At 34.5% G+C, this 14,374-nt stretch overlaps 3 protein-coding genes and 2 non-coding genes across 5 annotated transcripts, besides 3 other annotated features; 2 read left to right on the top strand and 3 right to left on the bottom strand.

The window, feature by feature from the left end:
- Positions 1-415: 415 nt before the first annotated feature.
- Positions 416-2,592, top strand: F33C8.4 (DUF7758 domain-containing protein). The gene is made up of 5 exons (NM_078045.6): positions 416-589; positions 637-705; positions 1,386-1,497; positions 1,547-1,684; positions 2,299-2,592. Exons 1-5 carry the CDS (start codon positions 426-428, stop codon positions 2,452-2,454), a joined length of 639 nt encoding a protein of 212 aa, NP_510446.2. The 5' UTR covers positions 416-425; the 3' UTR covers positions 2,455-2,592.
- Positions 2,577-8,254, bottom strand: C05G5.1 (MFS domain-containing protein). The gene is made up of 10 exons (NM_001375173.1): positions 8,142-8,254; positions 7,991-8,071; positions 5,415-5,613; positions 5,002-5,157; positions 4,871-4,953; positions 4,168-4,384; positions 3,937-4,117; positions 3,374-3,546; positions 2,833-3,172; positions 2,577-2,770 (listed from the first exon to the last, which is right to left on the bottom strand). The coding sequence occupies exons 3-10, from the start codon at positions 5,508-5,510 to the stop codon at positions 2,646-2,648; spliced, it is 1,371 nt and encodes a 456-aa protein (NP_001361831.1). The 5' UTR covers positions 5,511-5,613; positions 7,991-8,071; positions 8,142-8,254; the 3' UTR covers positions 2,577-2,645.
- Positions 8,255-11,724: 3,470 nt separating this feature from the next.
- Positions 11,725-12,431, bottom strand: a primary transcript.
- Positions 11,725-12,615, bottom strand: a primary transcript.
- Positions 11,725-13,456, bottom strand: let-7. Its single transcript, NR_000938.3, has one exon — positions 12,308-12,406. It is a non-coding gene; the product is annotated as a pre-microRNA let-7 (primary transcript).
- Positions 11,725-13,456, bottom strand: a primary transcript.
- Positions 11,805-11,915, bottom strand: C05G5.7 (uncharacterized protein; the record flags this gene model as incomplete). Its single annotated transcript, NM_001381158.1, has 1 exon — positions 11,805-11,915. One exon carries the CDS (start codon positions 11,913-11,915, stop codon positions 11,805-11,807), a length of 111 nt encoding a protein of 36 aa, NP_001367173.1.
- Positions 12,677-12,814, top strand: C05G5.8. The gene has a single exon (NR_072585.1). It is a non-coding gene; the product is annotated as an Unclassified non-coding RNA C05G5.8 (non-coding RNA).
- Positions 13,457-14,374: the final 918 nt, after the last annotated feature.

Raw genomic sequence — 14,374 nt, forward strand, 5'->3', positions numbered from 1 at the left:
CGAACCATTTTTTCTGCGTTTATGACATGTGTGCATCTTCATTTCACAAATTTACAAATTCTCAATCAACAAAAACCCCTGTCGGGTGGGGTGTCAATGCCAATTTATTAAGATTTATCCGTGATATCTTGCTCCCCGGGCAGAAGATTTCTGTTTTCTTACACAACTTTCCGCCCACAAGCATGGAAGACGATTATTACACTGGTGTCATTCCCGAGGCAACCCCTCAATAGAACAGATGTGTTTTGTGAGTATCCCATCTCACTCATCTGAAACTTTTTACTCTTTTCGAATGACGTTTGCATGATTCTTGTCAGATTTTCAAATCTTGGACGAGCAGTTTCAGATATTTGTGTTTTTTTTTTTCGTTTTTTACACGATAATCAGCAGATTTAATACTATTAATATCTAAATTTCAGAAGAAAATGGAACGAACAGAAGCCTTCAACAAAGCTAGAGCACAAGCAGAAGCAGGAACACTTGACGATGCTTTTCAAACAATAGAACAATACACCGCAGAAGATGGTATCGAATATTCACTTTCTGAAATGCAAACCGTTAATATTATTGTTTGTGAAAAATTAACTAGGTACGAAAAGAAATCTTAACTTAAATTTATAAGGTTTTACATTTCAGTTGCTCATTTGAAGAAAAGAAAGATGCCTGCCTAGCGTGCTTGCCGTTGCTAGAAGGCTGTAAATTAGTGTAAGTTAAAATTAAAGTTTTGACGAGAGGCAGAATTATGTCTGTTTTTAGACAAATTTTTTTATTATGTATGTCATATTTTATATGTCATATTTGTCATATGTCATAATTGAGCTAAAAATAAATAGGTTTAAGTGTGTTTTGGAAAGCACGCGTGCAGGCGAAGGTAATTTTGAAGGCATGTAAGCTGGATTCTTCGGTTCAACAATTCAATTTGAATTTTTTAAAATTTTTCAAATTTGCTGTTCTTTCAATGGTAACTTCAAACTAGCGGAGACATATAAATAGTAGCATCCTTTATTGAAAAGTTTGATTATCAATTTTTTTAAAATAATTATTTAATTACTTTTGTTTAACATGTACTTTGTAGTTCAGTCAAAAAAATAGCTCACTGGAGTTAAATTTTGAAAATGAGCTATATTGATGTCTTTAAAAAATTTTCAATTATTTGTAAAACTGTTTTGCATTCACTGTCGAAAAATCATAGATTTTAAACTTTTTATTTTTTTACGAAAAACCTTTTTCGATACTTCCAGTGTGTTGTTTTCAAAAAATTATTTGAAGCAGGTAACCAGAAGCTTTCGAGAAAAAACAACAATATCTCTTGACTCAACCCACGCGTGTTTTCTTTTTGTCTTACACGTTTTATAATGTTTCATTGGTTCCGTTTCTTTTTTCAGAAAATCTGCAGAATGGCTGGAATTGTATTTAGACGCAGTTTACGACGTGTTCAGCAAACTCAGTCGATATGCTCGAGATGAAGAACGGAGTGAAGCCTGGAATAGAGTGAAGGTTTGATTTTTGAAAAAATCGATTCATGAAAAGAACAATTTGATTTCAGGAAATTTACTATGAAGTCACGTTGGCTGCCAGAAAAGTGTGGAAGGAGAAGAATCTGCCAGGAGGGCTTGAGGTTTATGTCAGTTATGCGAAACTTGTGAAGAGCTATTTAGATGTGGCGGATGAGGATTCATTTAAGGTAAGATTTAAATAGAGTTTGTAGGGGGATATTAAATTAATCTCATAAATTATTTTGGAAAAATTAGAAAAAAAAACCATTCAATTTTTGTCGTCACTCGTATTTTCTTCTAGTTTTGATCTAATTTATAAAAATCGGTTCAAATGTGACTGCAAAATGAGACTTCGAAAAAAATTAGTTTACAGTCTCGATACAACCAAATATACTGTATACTAAAGCTCCCAGCTGAGTGAGGCGCAAAATGCGGGCCTCACGCCGACGCCGTTGTATGTGTTTGTGCAATGTAGTGCGATAGGTAGTTACTTAGAAGCGGTTGACACGTTCGGGGTTACGCAGGTTGGCGTGAAACGAGTAGCTTGGTGTCTGCGCAACGTAATGCGAAAAGGTCGTTATATGGAAGCGGCCGGCACGTTTGGAGTTCCGCAGCTTAGCGTGAAACGAGTAGCTTGGTGTGTGCGCAACCTAGTACAAAAATGTAGTTATTTGGTATCGCCCGACACGTACGGGGTCCGCGCCGCACTATACATTCGGATACATGCGGCTTGAGTGACGTCGTGAGGCCTGAATACTCCAAGATCATCACATTGTGTTACAAAAGAAACTCAAATTTATAGATTTGCGAATCATACGCCAAAGAAGCCAAATTCGCTGGCAAAGGTACACTGGAAGATGAAGACTACAGAGATACCAAAAAAGCCATTGACACTATCAATAAAATGATAACCGATGCAAAACACGAGAAAGAACTTATTGATGATGATGAAGATTAAACGGTTTTTCATATATTTTTTTCGATTTTTTTTGCATTTCCGATTCACCCCCGTGTAATTAAGTTTTGGTTCTCCGATTTTTTTTTTCAATTTTCTTATAAACTTTTTCTTTGCCTATAAACATTTAATTTTTCAAATTTTCATTGAAAATATGTTTTTGGTTTCATAAATACATATGTATACACATAGATTTAAAGATCTAACTCGTTCCATTTCTTTCCCTGCTCGTAATTCCTTCGCTTGTACTTAGGCCAGAAGAATGCCACAAAACTAGTTATAAGGACAGATATGCAAATTAGCCAGATAAGGAATGGCCCTGAAAAAAAGAAATTGAGAATGCATAATTTTTTAATTAAAACAATGAAAACTCTATCTTACATTTCCAAGTTAACACCGTATGATTCTGAGAGTTGGTGTCCACGCACGTTTGAATGGCCATATCATGAGGGTCCGGTTTTCCGACAGCTAGATTTGTCATAATCACATAAAATACTCCTTGAACCTGTCCAATCATGATAATAAGTCCGGTTGACGTGGCCTCTGCCACTGGGAATGTCGCCTCAACTCCCATCTCGAGACCAATCGGATAAATTGAGAATCCAGCAGCTCCAAAGATAAAAATCGAGAGTATCACCCACCACTGCACACCCTCGTAGTTGATACAAATTGATAAGGAAGCTGCTGCAACTCCGGCAATGCAAAATGATACTTTCATTACCTGAAAAATTGTGGAATGTGAAGCTAATGTGTAGAGAGTGTGATCTAAAAGCTATGTTCAGAAGGAGAAAATAATCTAGTTGTTTTACTGTTTTTTCTAATTGGAAATTGCAGAAATTTTGGTAACTTTTCGGTAACCGGTATTTGGTACGTCGAAGTTCAAAAATGCATTGCCACCAGATATCCATAGTTTTAAACTAACTTTTTCAAATTCTCCCCACTTGTCAACAATGATCCCACTGATAGCTGCTCCAACGAGTCCAGACATGATCAACAAGGTTCCCATTCCTCCATTGAACGTCGGGTTATACCCTTTCACGCACAATGCTGGCTGCAGATTGTTGTACAACGCGTTGAAAAGACCGACTCCTCCGCCTAAAAATTAAAGCATTTTTGAAAGACATTTACTTGGCAGTTTCTAGGTTGTAAATGTGCATACGTGACATATTGGAAACTAGACTGTCAAGATGTATGTTAATTCTTCCGCATTTCGAAAAATCAAAAACATTTTAATCTGGCAAGCACAGTTGCCCTGAATACTCCCAGGACTTTGACCTCCTGCTGGAAAAAGTGTAAGTCTAACGAAAAAGTGAATTTACAAAATGATGATAACTCATGTTTCTCTAGGAAGATCAAAAAATTTTTCTGGTCACTCTGTGGGTATTGTGACAATTATGAGCACTATTGTATTAAACTATTGTACTGAACATTAATCAGGCATACTTTTTGGCAATGTTGTTTTAAATTTGACTGTCAACAACTCACCCAAACAAATGGATAGCACAATGAACGTTTTCGATTTGAAGCATATTTTGACACCTTCCAAAAATGGCGGGGCATCTACGTCTGTATCTCTGGAAGGTGTTGCAGGAGTAGGTGGCTTTGACTTGTTGATGAACAAGGAGAGAATTACAGGAATGACAGCCACAGCCGTTACTGCTATGTTCTGCAGGTTTTTTTTTCTAAGATTCAATTTCAAAGAACGGATTTTCCTACCATATTGAAAAAGTTGTCTGGAGTTGTCTTATTTACAAATACAGGTGCCAATGAGTACATGACAGCGATTCCAATGGGATTCGACATTGACGACAGTGTATTTGCAATAGCTCTCTCATTATCCGCAAACCAGTATGCTGCGAGTTTTGTGGGAAGGAACATGACAAATGGTTGTGCAAAAGCGGCTACTGCCTGTCCGGTTATAGCAATTGGGAATCTGAAATCTTGAGAGTTTTTTCGCATTCAATAATTTAAGAGAATGGTAGGCATTTTTAGTGTCTAGGGTAATCAGTTTTGAACTTAGTCAAGCTTTTGAAACTTGGTGTCTGCGCAACGTAATGCGAAAAGGTAGTTTTTTGGAAGCGGCCGACACGTTCGGGGTTCCGCAGCTTGGCGTGAAATGAGTAGTAGCTTGGTGTGTGCGCAACGTAGTGCAAAGATGTAGTTGTTTGAAAGTGGCCGACACGTTCGGGGTTTTGCACCGCACTATGCATCCGGATACATGCGGCTTAAGTCACGCCGTAAAGCCGGTGCAGGTGCCGTTATGGAGACTTTATGAGAGCCCTGGACTATACATATAAATTTATGATAATAAACATAGATTGCAATTAGAATTAAAATTTTAAACAATTAAAATAAACATTTTGGATAGAATGAAACCAATATTTTAAACTTCAATATTCAAATCCCCAAAACCACATACCGTAGTGACGGGTCTATAAAAGTCCCTGACGCAACCAGACGAATAATGTTTCCGATGAAATTTGCCCATGTTCCAATGTGATACTGCAATACATCTAGCTCTAGATCAGCATTTTTGTCAGATTATCCTACCGCTGATCGGAGTCCAAACTTATCAATCCACCAGCATGCTAAGAATCCCACCGGAATCGATAAAACCATAAAAATAACGTTGAAAAATAGAGCTGCATTTGAGTTGGAGTAGTAGTTGTTAGTGTAGAAAGTGATGGCCGCGTATGTGATCCATGTCTGGAGAAAAGGTTGTTTTTATGATCATGAACATTTTTAATTGATGATAGAACATTTGATTTCTAAGATTTCTAGTTATCAGAAGAAGAACGATTTATCATCATTTGTCACTTTCTGTTTAGTTGATATTGGCTATCTTCAATGATATTTGATATGATCTACGACGACATGAAGTCTAGGTTGAAAATCTATTATAAACAAATCACATGATCATGTTCGTCATTTAATTATTTTCTTCCAATAATGATGTTACTCACATTTCCATTTGAAAAGTTAATCATGCTCACTGCCAGCAAATAAATCCATCGTTTGGGGTAAACCCTATAATCCTCGTTCAGCATGCTGTTAATCATTATCAAGCGATGCCGTCGATGTTATCAGTGGAAAACAAATAGTATAAGTTGTGAAAACACTGATCCTCTTCCTCTCTGACAACGTAAGATGTGTGCTCTGCTGCTGAAATAATATGCAATAAATTGAGGCAAGAGAAAAGGAAGGAAGAGGTAAGGGTGAAGCGTGGTTGTTGTAACCGACTGATCTACGACCAATGGTTTTATCATCGAAAAATGTAAAGCAAAAAGGAATTGCCTCCTCTACACTGCTTGCAGGTTGATTAGAAAAATGACACTCTACTCTGAAAAATGTGTGCCCTGAGTGCTCACAAACTCTAGGACAATGTAGTGTAACTATGGAAACTAAAAACTGATTATTATCTCTCTCATTTGAAAGTGAAATTGAGAAGATATCGTGGTTATGATGCTATATCAATTTCTCTTGATACATATAATATGTTCTCATATTTTTTTGAGAAGGGGTTTATCGCAGGATTTTTGCAAAGGTAATAAAAAGAGAACAGGTCTCAAATGGTGGGAATTCTTCGACTGTGAAAGATTAGTAAACAAGACCAAAATACATACTTTGGGTATGGTTAACTTAGTAATGCAATAAATAAAAAAAAGTGATCTGTGAATTGATAAACCAAATTAGCGATGTGAACAAGCATTAGGCATTCCTCAGACCACACATGGTGACACTAAGAAATTGGCGAAGAAAAAAGTGAACTGGAAAGACGATTAAAAGTTTTAAAGTCACCTCTTGACGTGGGTCTGATTAAATTGTGTTAATAGTGTCTAGTCGCAACACAGATTTAAAATCAAAATACAAAAATTCAAATATTTCAATAGAAAAAGCACTTGTAAGTTGTAGCCAAAAGGTTACTAATTTACATTCTCAAACGATATCGGGGGAAAAAAATGTATAGTTAGAATTTACCATAAAAAGGTTAATAAAGAATTAAAATACGTAGTAGCATATGTTTTTCATTCCCTTTATTTTAGATTATATTGACAAATTCTCCTACACACATAATACTTTGAATTGTATTGTATCTTTTCAAATCTAACTAAAAATTCATCTAAAAATGACAAATGGCAAGGCGGAATAGGAAATTGAACCGATTTTGAACTGGTTGATAAGCCATCGTAATGACAATTTATTTACATTTCCTTGTGACTAGAACAACTTACGCCTTGCCCCGCCTTTCCAGAAAAGATTATTCGGTTATGAAAACAAAGAATCATAAACAATTTAGAAAACGTTTAATCATCGTTCCGTTGTTTGGAACATTTAAATCGCATTATTGGAAAATTAAGTCAATTTACTAGAGTTTTCGTATATGTTGATGTGTGATATGAAGGAATGAGTCATTTTGACTTGTGCAGTGTTTGAACAGAATTTTTTAATTTGAAATGTAATTTGAAATTCAGCAAAATGTCTGACTGAAAGTATTAGTATTCACTACACTTAAACTTTTTATATATACCCGAATCAAAAACGGAAAATGTCAATGTATTGGCAAGGTCAATTGTAGGAATTTCAATTTTTTTTAATATACACATTTTTAGAAGAACTGGTTAACGATAAAAAACAGAAACAATAATGGAGAAGCTATTTTTTAAAAATCCAAAATAAAAAAAAAGGTTATTTTTGAAAAATTGGAAAAATCTCAATTTTGCGTTTTTGATAAAAAATTTCACCGACTTTTATGATATATTTATGTTTCAAATATTGATACTTAACATTTTAAGGATTCGAATTCTCTCTAAAAGTGGCAAAAACTCCGTAAGGCCCCTTTTTGGCAGTCAATAAAAGTTTTTAAAATTAAAAAAAAAAGTTTCACTATTATACATGCTTGTAACAACTTCCCAACTGGCGCTACTCCATTTTTAAATAGTCTCCACCCACATATTGGTTTTTTTTTGTTTTCAAGCTCAATTTTTTATAAGCATTTTCAAATCAGCTTGAGAGAATTTCACTTCGAAATGACATAATTTTTATGAGTTAAGAAAAGTATGTATCATTTATAGGAATTACTGAAAAATTATGGAATGAGTTATATAAAAATATATTTACCTACTATTGTAATGAGTGTCAAACAAAGAAAAAGTAATGAAAGAATGCAGTACTATTAGAATCGTAATTCTAGTAAGTACTTCAAGTGCATTTTCTAATTTTAAATTTTGAGTGCAGACGTGAAACTTCTAAATTACTATACATTTTTCAACAGGGAAAAAAGTTTGAAGCTGATAAACTCACTATTTGCTTGAAACTTTTAGTGCATTTATCATAAATTTGAAACTTCAGCAAAATGATAAGGACGTCACGCAGGAAGTAAATGCAACATCAAAATACTACAACCACAGGTCAAAAAACATTTTAAAAAAGCAAAAATTTTAATTTCTCATACATTTTTTTGCATAAAATAGAAAAAATAGTGAAATTGCACTATTATTTATTTTTTGTTTTTAGCTTTTGTTTCCTATACCTCTCTCACCTCATGTGTGTTTACCAATCCAACCCAGTAGTACTCGTGCTTTGAAAAATCAATTTTTCACTGGCTTTCAATCTCTTTGTTCTGGAAATTAATTGAAGACTTTTAAAAATTAATATTGAAGTATTCTTATTAACTTAAAAAAATTACTTACTGAAAAAAAATAGATAGCAACAAGAAGAAAAAGCAAATTAAAACTCTAAGTGGTGCGCTTTTGCAACTGATGAATGGTCAGTATTAGAGAAAAAGGAAACCGCAGAAAAGCACGCTAGGAACTAAATATGTATGCGAGAGTGAGGAGAGCAAACACACGTGTCCAGTAGTTGAGGACATTCCGAAAAATGTAGTTGAACCACGTTTCATTTCTTTTTACTATCGAGCACAACCGGGAGTCGGTGTGTTTTGTGTGTAGTCTTGTATGGAAGCAAGTATCAGTTTTAAGTTTTGGAAAGTGTTTCGACGTTTTTAAAAATGAAGATACATTTTATTGAAACTATTTGGTTGAAATTAATTGAATGCTCTCAAACCCAAAAAAATTCTAAACAAAACATTAAAAATGGAATTTCACTGACTCAGTTTCGGCCAGGGTTGCCATTTTTTGGTACAAAAAGTTGAAAATAAATAAAGAGCTCTAAAAATGTTACTTTTCAGTGAAACTCGAAATAGTTTTTTTTGTTTCCAAAAAAGTATTGTTTGTGTTTCTCTTTTCGGATGATATTTTATGGTTACTGTTTGTAAACTGTTAGTTAAAATAACAGTGAAAGCTATAGATTCAGATAGCAAACGAAAGTTCCAGAAAATGGTTTAAACCTGTAAGTTGTTTTATGATTTTGTTACCTAATCAATTCTTGAACCTCATAGCTCTGAAATATCTTTGTTTTCAATAAGACATGCATTTTTGCATTTTTAAAGCCAATATTTATCATTGTCGAGATGTAGACTTAAAATTTTTCTGGGGACCTACTGGCCAATATTATTATATGGGGTTTCCTATTCGCTGATCATTGGGCTTACCATACATTGCCCGGCTGATTCAACAATGCAAAAGTCAATAGAATGATTACAATGAACGGGTGTGAGTTTTGTAATTGTTTGGTGATCCGATTAATAGGAAATATTGCGGCAGACATATTATAAGTTTTTGGGAATTTTTATTGCTAAATTAATCATCAGGTGAACACTTATGGAATAATTGCACATAGCGATTTAATTCATTTAAATTCTTTGAATAATCATTGTTGTACTACTCCTTGAAAGAGCAACAGTTAGAGCCTACCTACCCTGTCGCACGTTTCACAATCTGCAGATAAATAAATTATCACAGTATGTATATTTATTATATTATTCAAAAACTATGAAAAATGAAACATAATTAGATTGGTTTTGGAAAAAAATTAAAAGGAAATACAGTTTTAACCCTGCAAATTTAAACACTCAAAAATACAGAACAGATTACAGAACAGATGTATGCTTTGTTCTAAAAGTATAAAACAGAAATCGTAATTCCATTAGACCCTTATATTTTAACCAAACGAAGAGTACTTGAAAACATTAGAGTTTTGAATAAATTGAAACGTAAATAGTAGAATGCCCAGTTATATACTTTTTGAACCATTTTTTCGTAAACCATATTTGAAACTTGCTATATTTCGAATGAAATATTTAAAAGGATTAAAAGATTAAAGGGCGATTCGTTCTTCAAGCGCAACGCACTGCGGATCTGGGAGTTAGGTACACTGCCTGGTTGTGCTCCCACTGGGCTATAATTTAAGCCACGTCCTAGCCGGAGACTGTGGCCGATAATCCAGCCGTGGATTGCTTCACTTTCCAATAGAGACTGGGTGAACCTAGGAAGTGAGCCCGGACTTGAAATTGTGACCTCCAAATTGCTACCAATACCGACTAAGCTTTTCTGCTCCCTGTCTGCTTAAATGAGGAGCAGAATAATCACAATCGCCAATTAAACGTTATACCTTTTTGAACCAATAAATATGACACATTTTCTAATTTATTTTTTAACCAATCAGAATATTCTTCAAAAAATTTTAAAGATGATTTATGCTTTCTGTTTTCTGTTCTTCAAATCACTGAACTTTGCTGCTAATTATTATGGAACTTTGACTAATCTAGTACATCATTAAAATAGATAGACATATTAAAACAGTTTTTTTTTTTCTAATTTTAAACAGTGTTTCTTCCAGCGAAATCAAGGATAGCTAGGAAAATGGTTTAATTGTATTAGGGCGGCAAATAAGTTTTGACGTATTTCGTCAATTTACGGTTTTCCTTAAATTTTATATGGATGACTTATAGTAGGCAGTGAGTATGTACAAGCTTATTAGTTTCAGCTATTTCAGCCTGCATCTTGGTACTTTGATCTGAAAAAATTCAAAATTTTTTCGAAATGTTTTTTTGCGATTTTTTGGGTTAGGCGTTTGAGTTTTGATGTTAATATTTAAATCAATTAAGTTTTGTTTGTAGATTACAAAAAGTGAATCCCGACTCAATTGGTCCACACCCAAAACTTTTATAGCGAATCAAAGTCAAAAAGTGAAGTGTACTAAAAATTTGTAATTTTGCAGATTCAATCTTTTCTTAAAATTTCAAACTACAAAGTGGATACGCTCATCCAAACAATTCATTTCATTACAATTCTGGTCAGATCCAGACTCCGTTGGGGATTTATGAGTTTTAACTTTTGAGTGATCTGCGATGTTCAGAAGACTGTTAAGCTATTTTCCAAATTATTTTTATACAAAAAAGCAAGAAATATCATAAATAAAATCTTGTTTCTTTTACAGGAGCACTAATTTTTGCTTTTTTTGTACAAATTAACTTCCAAACACTTTAAGTTTTTTAACCAAAAGTTCCAATCTTTTTTCTTGGTAGATAACTTGGAACGATATGAAAAACAAGGACAGTACAAAAGAAACAAACATAGTTTCATGATATTTGTTGCTTTTTTGTGAAAATATAATTTGGAAAATAGCCTAAAGGTCTTCTGAACATCGCAGATCACTCAAAAGTTGAAACTCATAAATCCCCAACGGAGTCTGGAACTGACCAGAATTGTTATGAAATGAGTTGTTTGGATGAACGTGTACACTTTTTAGTTTGAAATTTCAAGAAAATATTGAATCTGAAAAAATACAAATTTTTTGTACACTTCACTTTTTGAATTTGATTCGCTATAAAAGTTTTGAGAGTGGACCAATTGAGTCGGGATTCACTTTTTGTAATCCACAAGCAAAACTTAATTGATTTAGATATTAACATCAAAACTCAAACGCCTAACCCAAAAAATCGCAAAAAAAAATTTCGAAAAAGTTTTGATTTTTTTCAGATCAAAGTACCAAGATGCAGGCTGAAATAGCTGAAACTAGTAAGCTTGTATATACCCACTGCCTACTATAAGTCACCCATATAAAATTTAAGGAAAACCGTAAATTGACGAAATACGTCAAAACTTATTTGCCGCCCTAATATACTACATATACTATTTTGTATGCACGAGGCAGGCAAATTCTGCCTGGAAGACTAACATGCACGTTTATTATTTTAAAAAACGCTCAAGGTTTTCGATCTCTGTCCGCTTTGAAACTTTTTGAGTTACACAGCTTTTTGCCTATTTTTCTGTGTTTTACACATTTTTTTATTTCCTGCTCGTTCTTCACCTCCTGAAACTTTAGAAATTTCTGTCTAATAAGATCTGAAAACTAAAAACACTAACAAAGAATTGTTGTAAATAAAAAATTTATCTAATTATCAAGAGCAAGTTCAAATGTTTAAATTATAAAAAAGTTTTTATTTGAAGAATTTAAAAAAAATAGGTCCAATCGAGGTAGATGCGGATGAGGTAGAGGTGTTGAGGTAGAAGTGTGAGATCCTGATGATTTGCGGTGACAGCCCACTTGGTGCCAGACGGCATTCCCTAGGCGACACGCATGTTGGAGTAGTTGCCCAGCAGATGAGGTTCCCCTGAAAATAAACATGATTTCCACTATCTACAATGGTGAAGACTAGCAATTGGAACTATTGCACATCTTACCACTAGAAATGTCAAACGGCTCCATGGATACATTACTCAACAGTACATACGATTAGATTATTCTCTCCAGATACATTACCGATACAACAGTTCTCCGAATACAGTTCGTGAAACAATATCTCCGAATACAGTACAAAAGAATATCAATAGGGATCACCGAATACAGTTCTTGCGACTCCGAATTGATAGCACAAAATAAAGAAAAACAAAGAGGTGAAAGTAAGAGGAGGAAGAAAACGAAAAGAAAGTTGTGAGAGCAAGACGACGCAGCTTCGAAGAGTTCTGTCTCCGGTAAGGTAGAAAATTGCATAGTTCACCGGTGGTAATATTCCAAACTATACAACCTACTACCTCACCGGATCCACAGTGTAGACCGTCCACCAATCGCCTGCTTGCCTGAAAAATGGATTAGTACTTGTTGTTAAATTAGACATATAAATTCAAAGGGAGATGTGTTCTAGGAAGTAAAGTTATTCTAAAAGTCTCTAAATCTAGGTTTCTAATAAATAAGTGTAACTGAAAATTTTCCTACGAAAAGAGAAAAAAACGACCGCTGCTAGGTGGGCTACTCATCTAGAATAAGAAAAAAAAACTGATGCGCTTCTCATATATGAACAGAAACCCGCGAGAGGTGGGGCTAAAAGGGCGCCGGCGGCACACGGAGCAACTTGGTGGCTCGCGGTTCGCTGCGTCTCTTCGTCTCCGTATGCTCCATTGTTGCGAACCGCGGGCCCGGGCGGCAGTACCGGGCGCCGTCGTCCTCCATGGTATCAGGCAAAAGTGCGTGAAACGGGGCAGTGCCTGCCGCTACATACACATACGCAAACGACGCCTAGACGAATTTAGAAGGAGGGAAATAGGAGGAGAGAGAGAGTGGTCAGTGCACACTTGATTGATGATCCAGAAAATGTTGCAAATGTACACGAAAGATGGCAAGAGGGAAACTGATAAGAAAGGTATGGGTGTTGAAAAAATGGGTCTATATTAATTGCTCAATGACAGATTTTCAATTATAGCTAGAAAAGTTGCATGTTCGATCATTTTTTCCAATGTTGAGAAGCTAATTTTTAAAATAAAATTATTTAAAATAGGAGAAATGATGCCAAAAAATGATTTTGTATTTTTTTTATGGATGTTTAAATGTTTGAAAAATCAAAATTAAAATTAGGTAAACCTCAAATTATACCATTTTTTTGCATGTTTTTGTAGTTAAAAGTTGTAATTTTTTAGTTTCATTATAGAGCAATAAATTTTGCTATATTGTTTCAAAATCTGCCTTAAAAAAGCCTCAAAGAATATATTCACTCGAAGAACACAACATGTTATTTCACGAGAAAGATATACCCACTACTACGTCACAGCAAAAAACGGCTGCACGAATGAAGAGGAATTGAAAGTGGACAGACTGTGGACATCCGAGTGACCCAGTTCCCTCCTAGATAGTTTTTTTTCGCTTTCAACTCCGCCCACAAAAAAACAGTGCAAGTTGGTTCCGTGCAAACAATGACCTGTGCAACGGCTAGCACTGCGTGACACCCGATTAAATTCGCGTAGATGTTTTTTTTTTCTCTCTCTCTCTTTCGAATCGGATAAAAAAGAAATGGAACTTTTGTTCCACTTTTGATGGTATTTTATTGCGGTGACCTGGATTTTGCAACATGTGCATTCGAGGGTAAAGGAAGAAGGGAAATTTGAAAGAAACATTTGAAATGGGCATGTAAGTTAAGTTAAAGTTTGTCCAGCTATTCTATTTTTCAGGAAAAAAACTGCATATCTTTTACGAAAGCGATATCAAAACATCTTCGAAAGGACAGATTGAAAAGTGAAAAAAAGATAACCTAGTTTTTTTTTGAGACGGAAAAAAGTGACCACCAATTAAAAAAAAACTGTATCGATGCTGCATATGGGGTCACTTAACAAATGGGCTGCTGTTGCCAAAATAAAAACATAAAATTTATTAGGCATATGGTTTAACAAAAATAATGAATTATGCGGTATTTTTTTAGGTTCACGCTTCTAAAATTCATGAAATTAACATTCAAAAAACGGTTTAACTATCTCAAAAAATTCCCCCCCCCCCCTCTAAATTTTTACAGGCTTAAAAGAGGGAGGGTACCGAAATTCGGGCTTTGCTTTTTTAACTCAAATGGTCCAAAACTACCAAATTTCAAAATAAGACGTTCTGTTCTCAAAAAAAAGTTATGATTTGAAAGAAACGTTCATTTTTTAGCTAATATCTCAACTTTTTTGTAGCTTCCAAAAATGTATAGAAAGTGTGCCCGCATCGGCAAAAAAACATCTTAATTAACGAGATAACTATAAATTGTGAAGACATTAAA

This window comes from Caenorhabditis elegans, chromosome X, assembly GCF_000002985.6.
Source record: "Caenorhabditis elegans chromosome X".
Lineage (NCBI taxonomy): Eukaryota > Metazoa > Nematoda > Chromadorea > Rhabditida > Rhabditidae > Caenorhabditis > Caenorhabditis elegans.

What these genes read in the sequence shown, in the direction of transcription:
- F33C8.4 (NM_078045.6), top strand. Translation starts at nt 426, where the DNA reads ATGGAACGAACAGAAGCCTTCAACAAAGCTAGAGCACAAGCAGAAGCA. An exon ending in AAGCCTGGAATAGAGTGAAG is followed by an intron (nt 1,498 to 1,546) that starts GTTTGATTTTTG and finishes ATTTGATTTCAG; the next exon opens with GAAATTTACTATGAAGTCAC. An exon ending in CGGATGAGGATTCATTTAAG is followed by an intron (nt 1,685 to 2,298) that starts GTAAGATTTAAA and finishes TCAAATTTATAG; the next exon opens with ATTTGCGAATCATACGCCAA.
- C05G5.1 (NM_001375173.1), bottom strand. Translation starts at nt 5,510, where the DNA reads ATGATTAACAGCATGCTGAACGAGGATTATAGGGTTTACCCCAAACGA. An exon ending in TTAACTTTTCAAATGGAAAT is followed by an intron (nt 5,158 to 5,414) that starts GTGAGTAACATC and finishes CCTTTTCTCCAG; the next exon opens with ACATGGATCACATACGCGGC. An exon ending in AGTTTGGACTCCGATCAGCG is followed by an intron (nt 4,954 to 5,001) that starts GTAGGATAATCT and finishes GATGTATTGCAG; the next exon opens with TATCACATTGGAACATGGGC.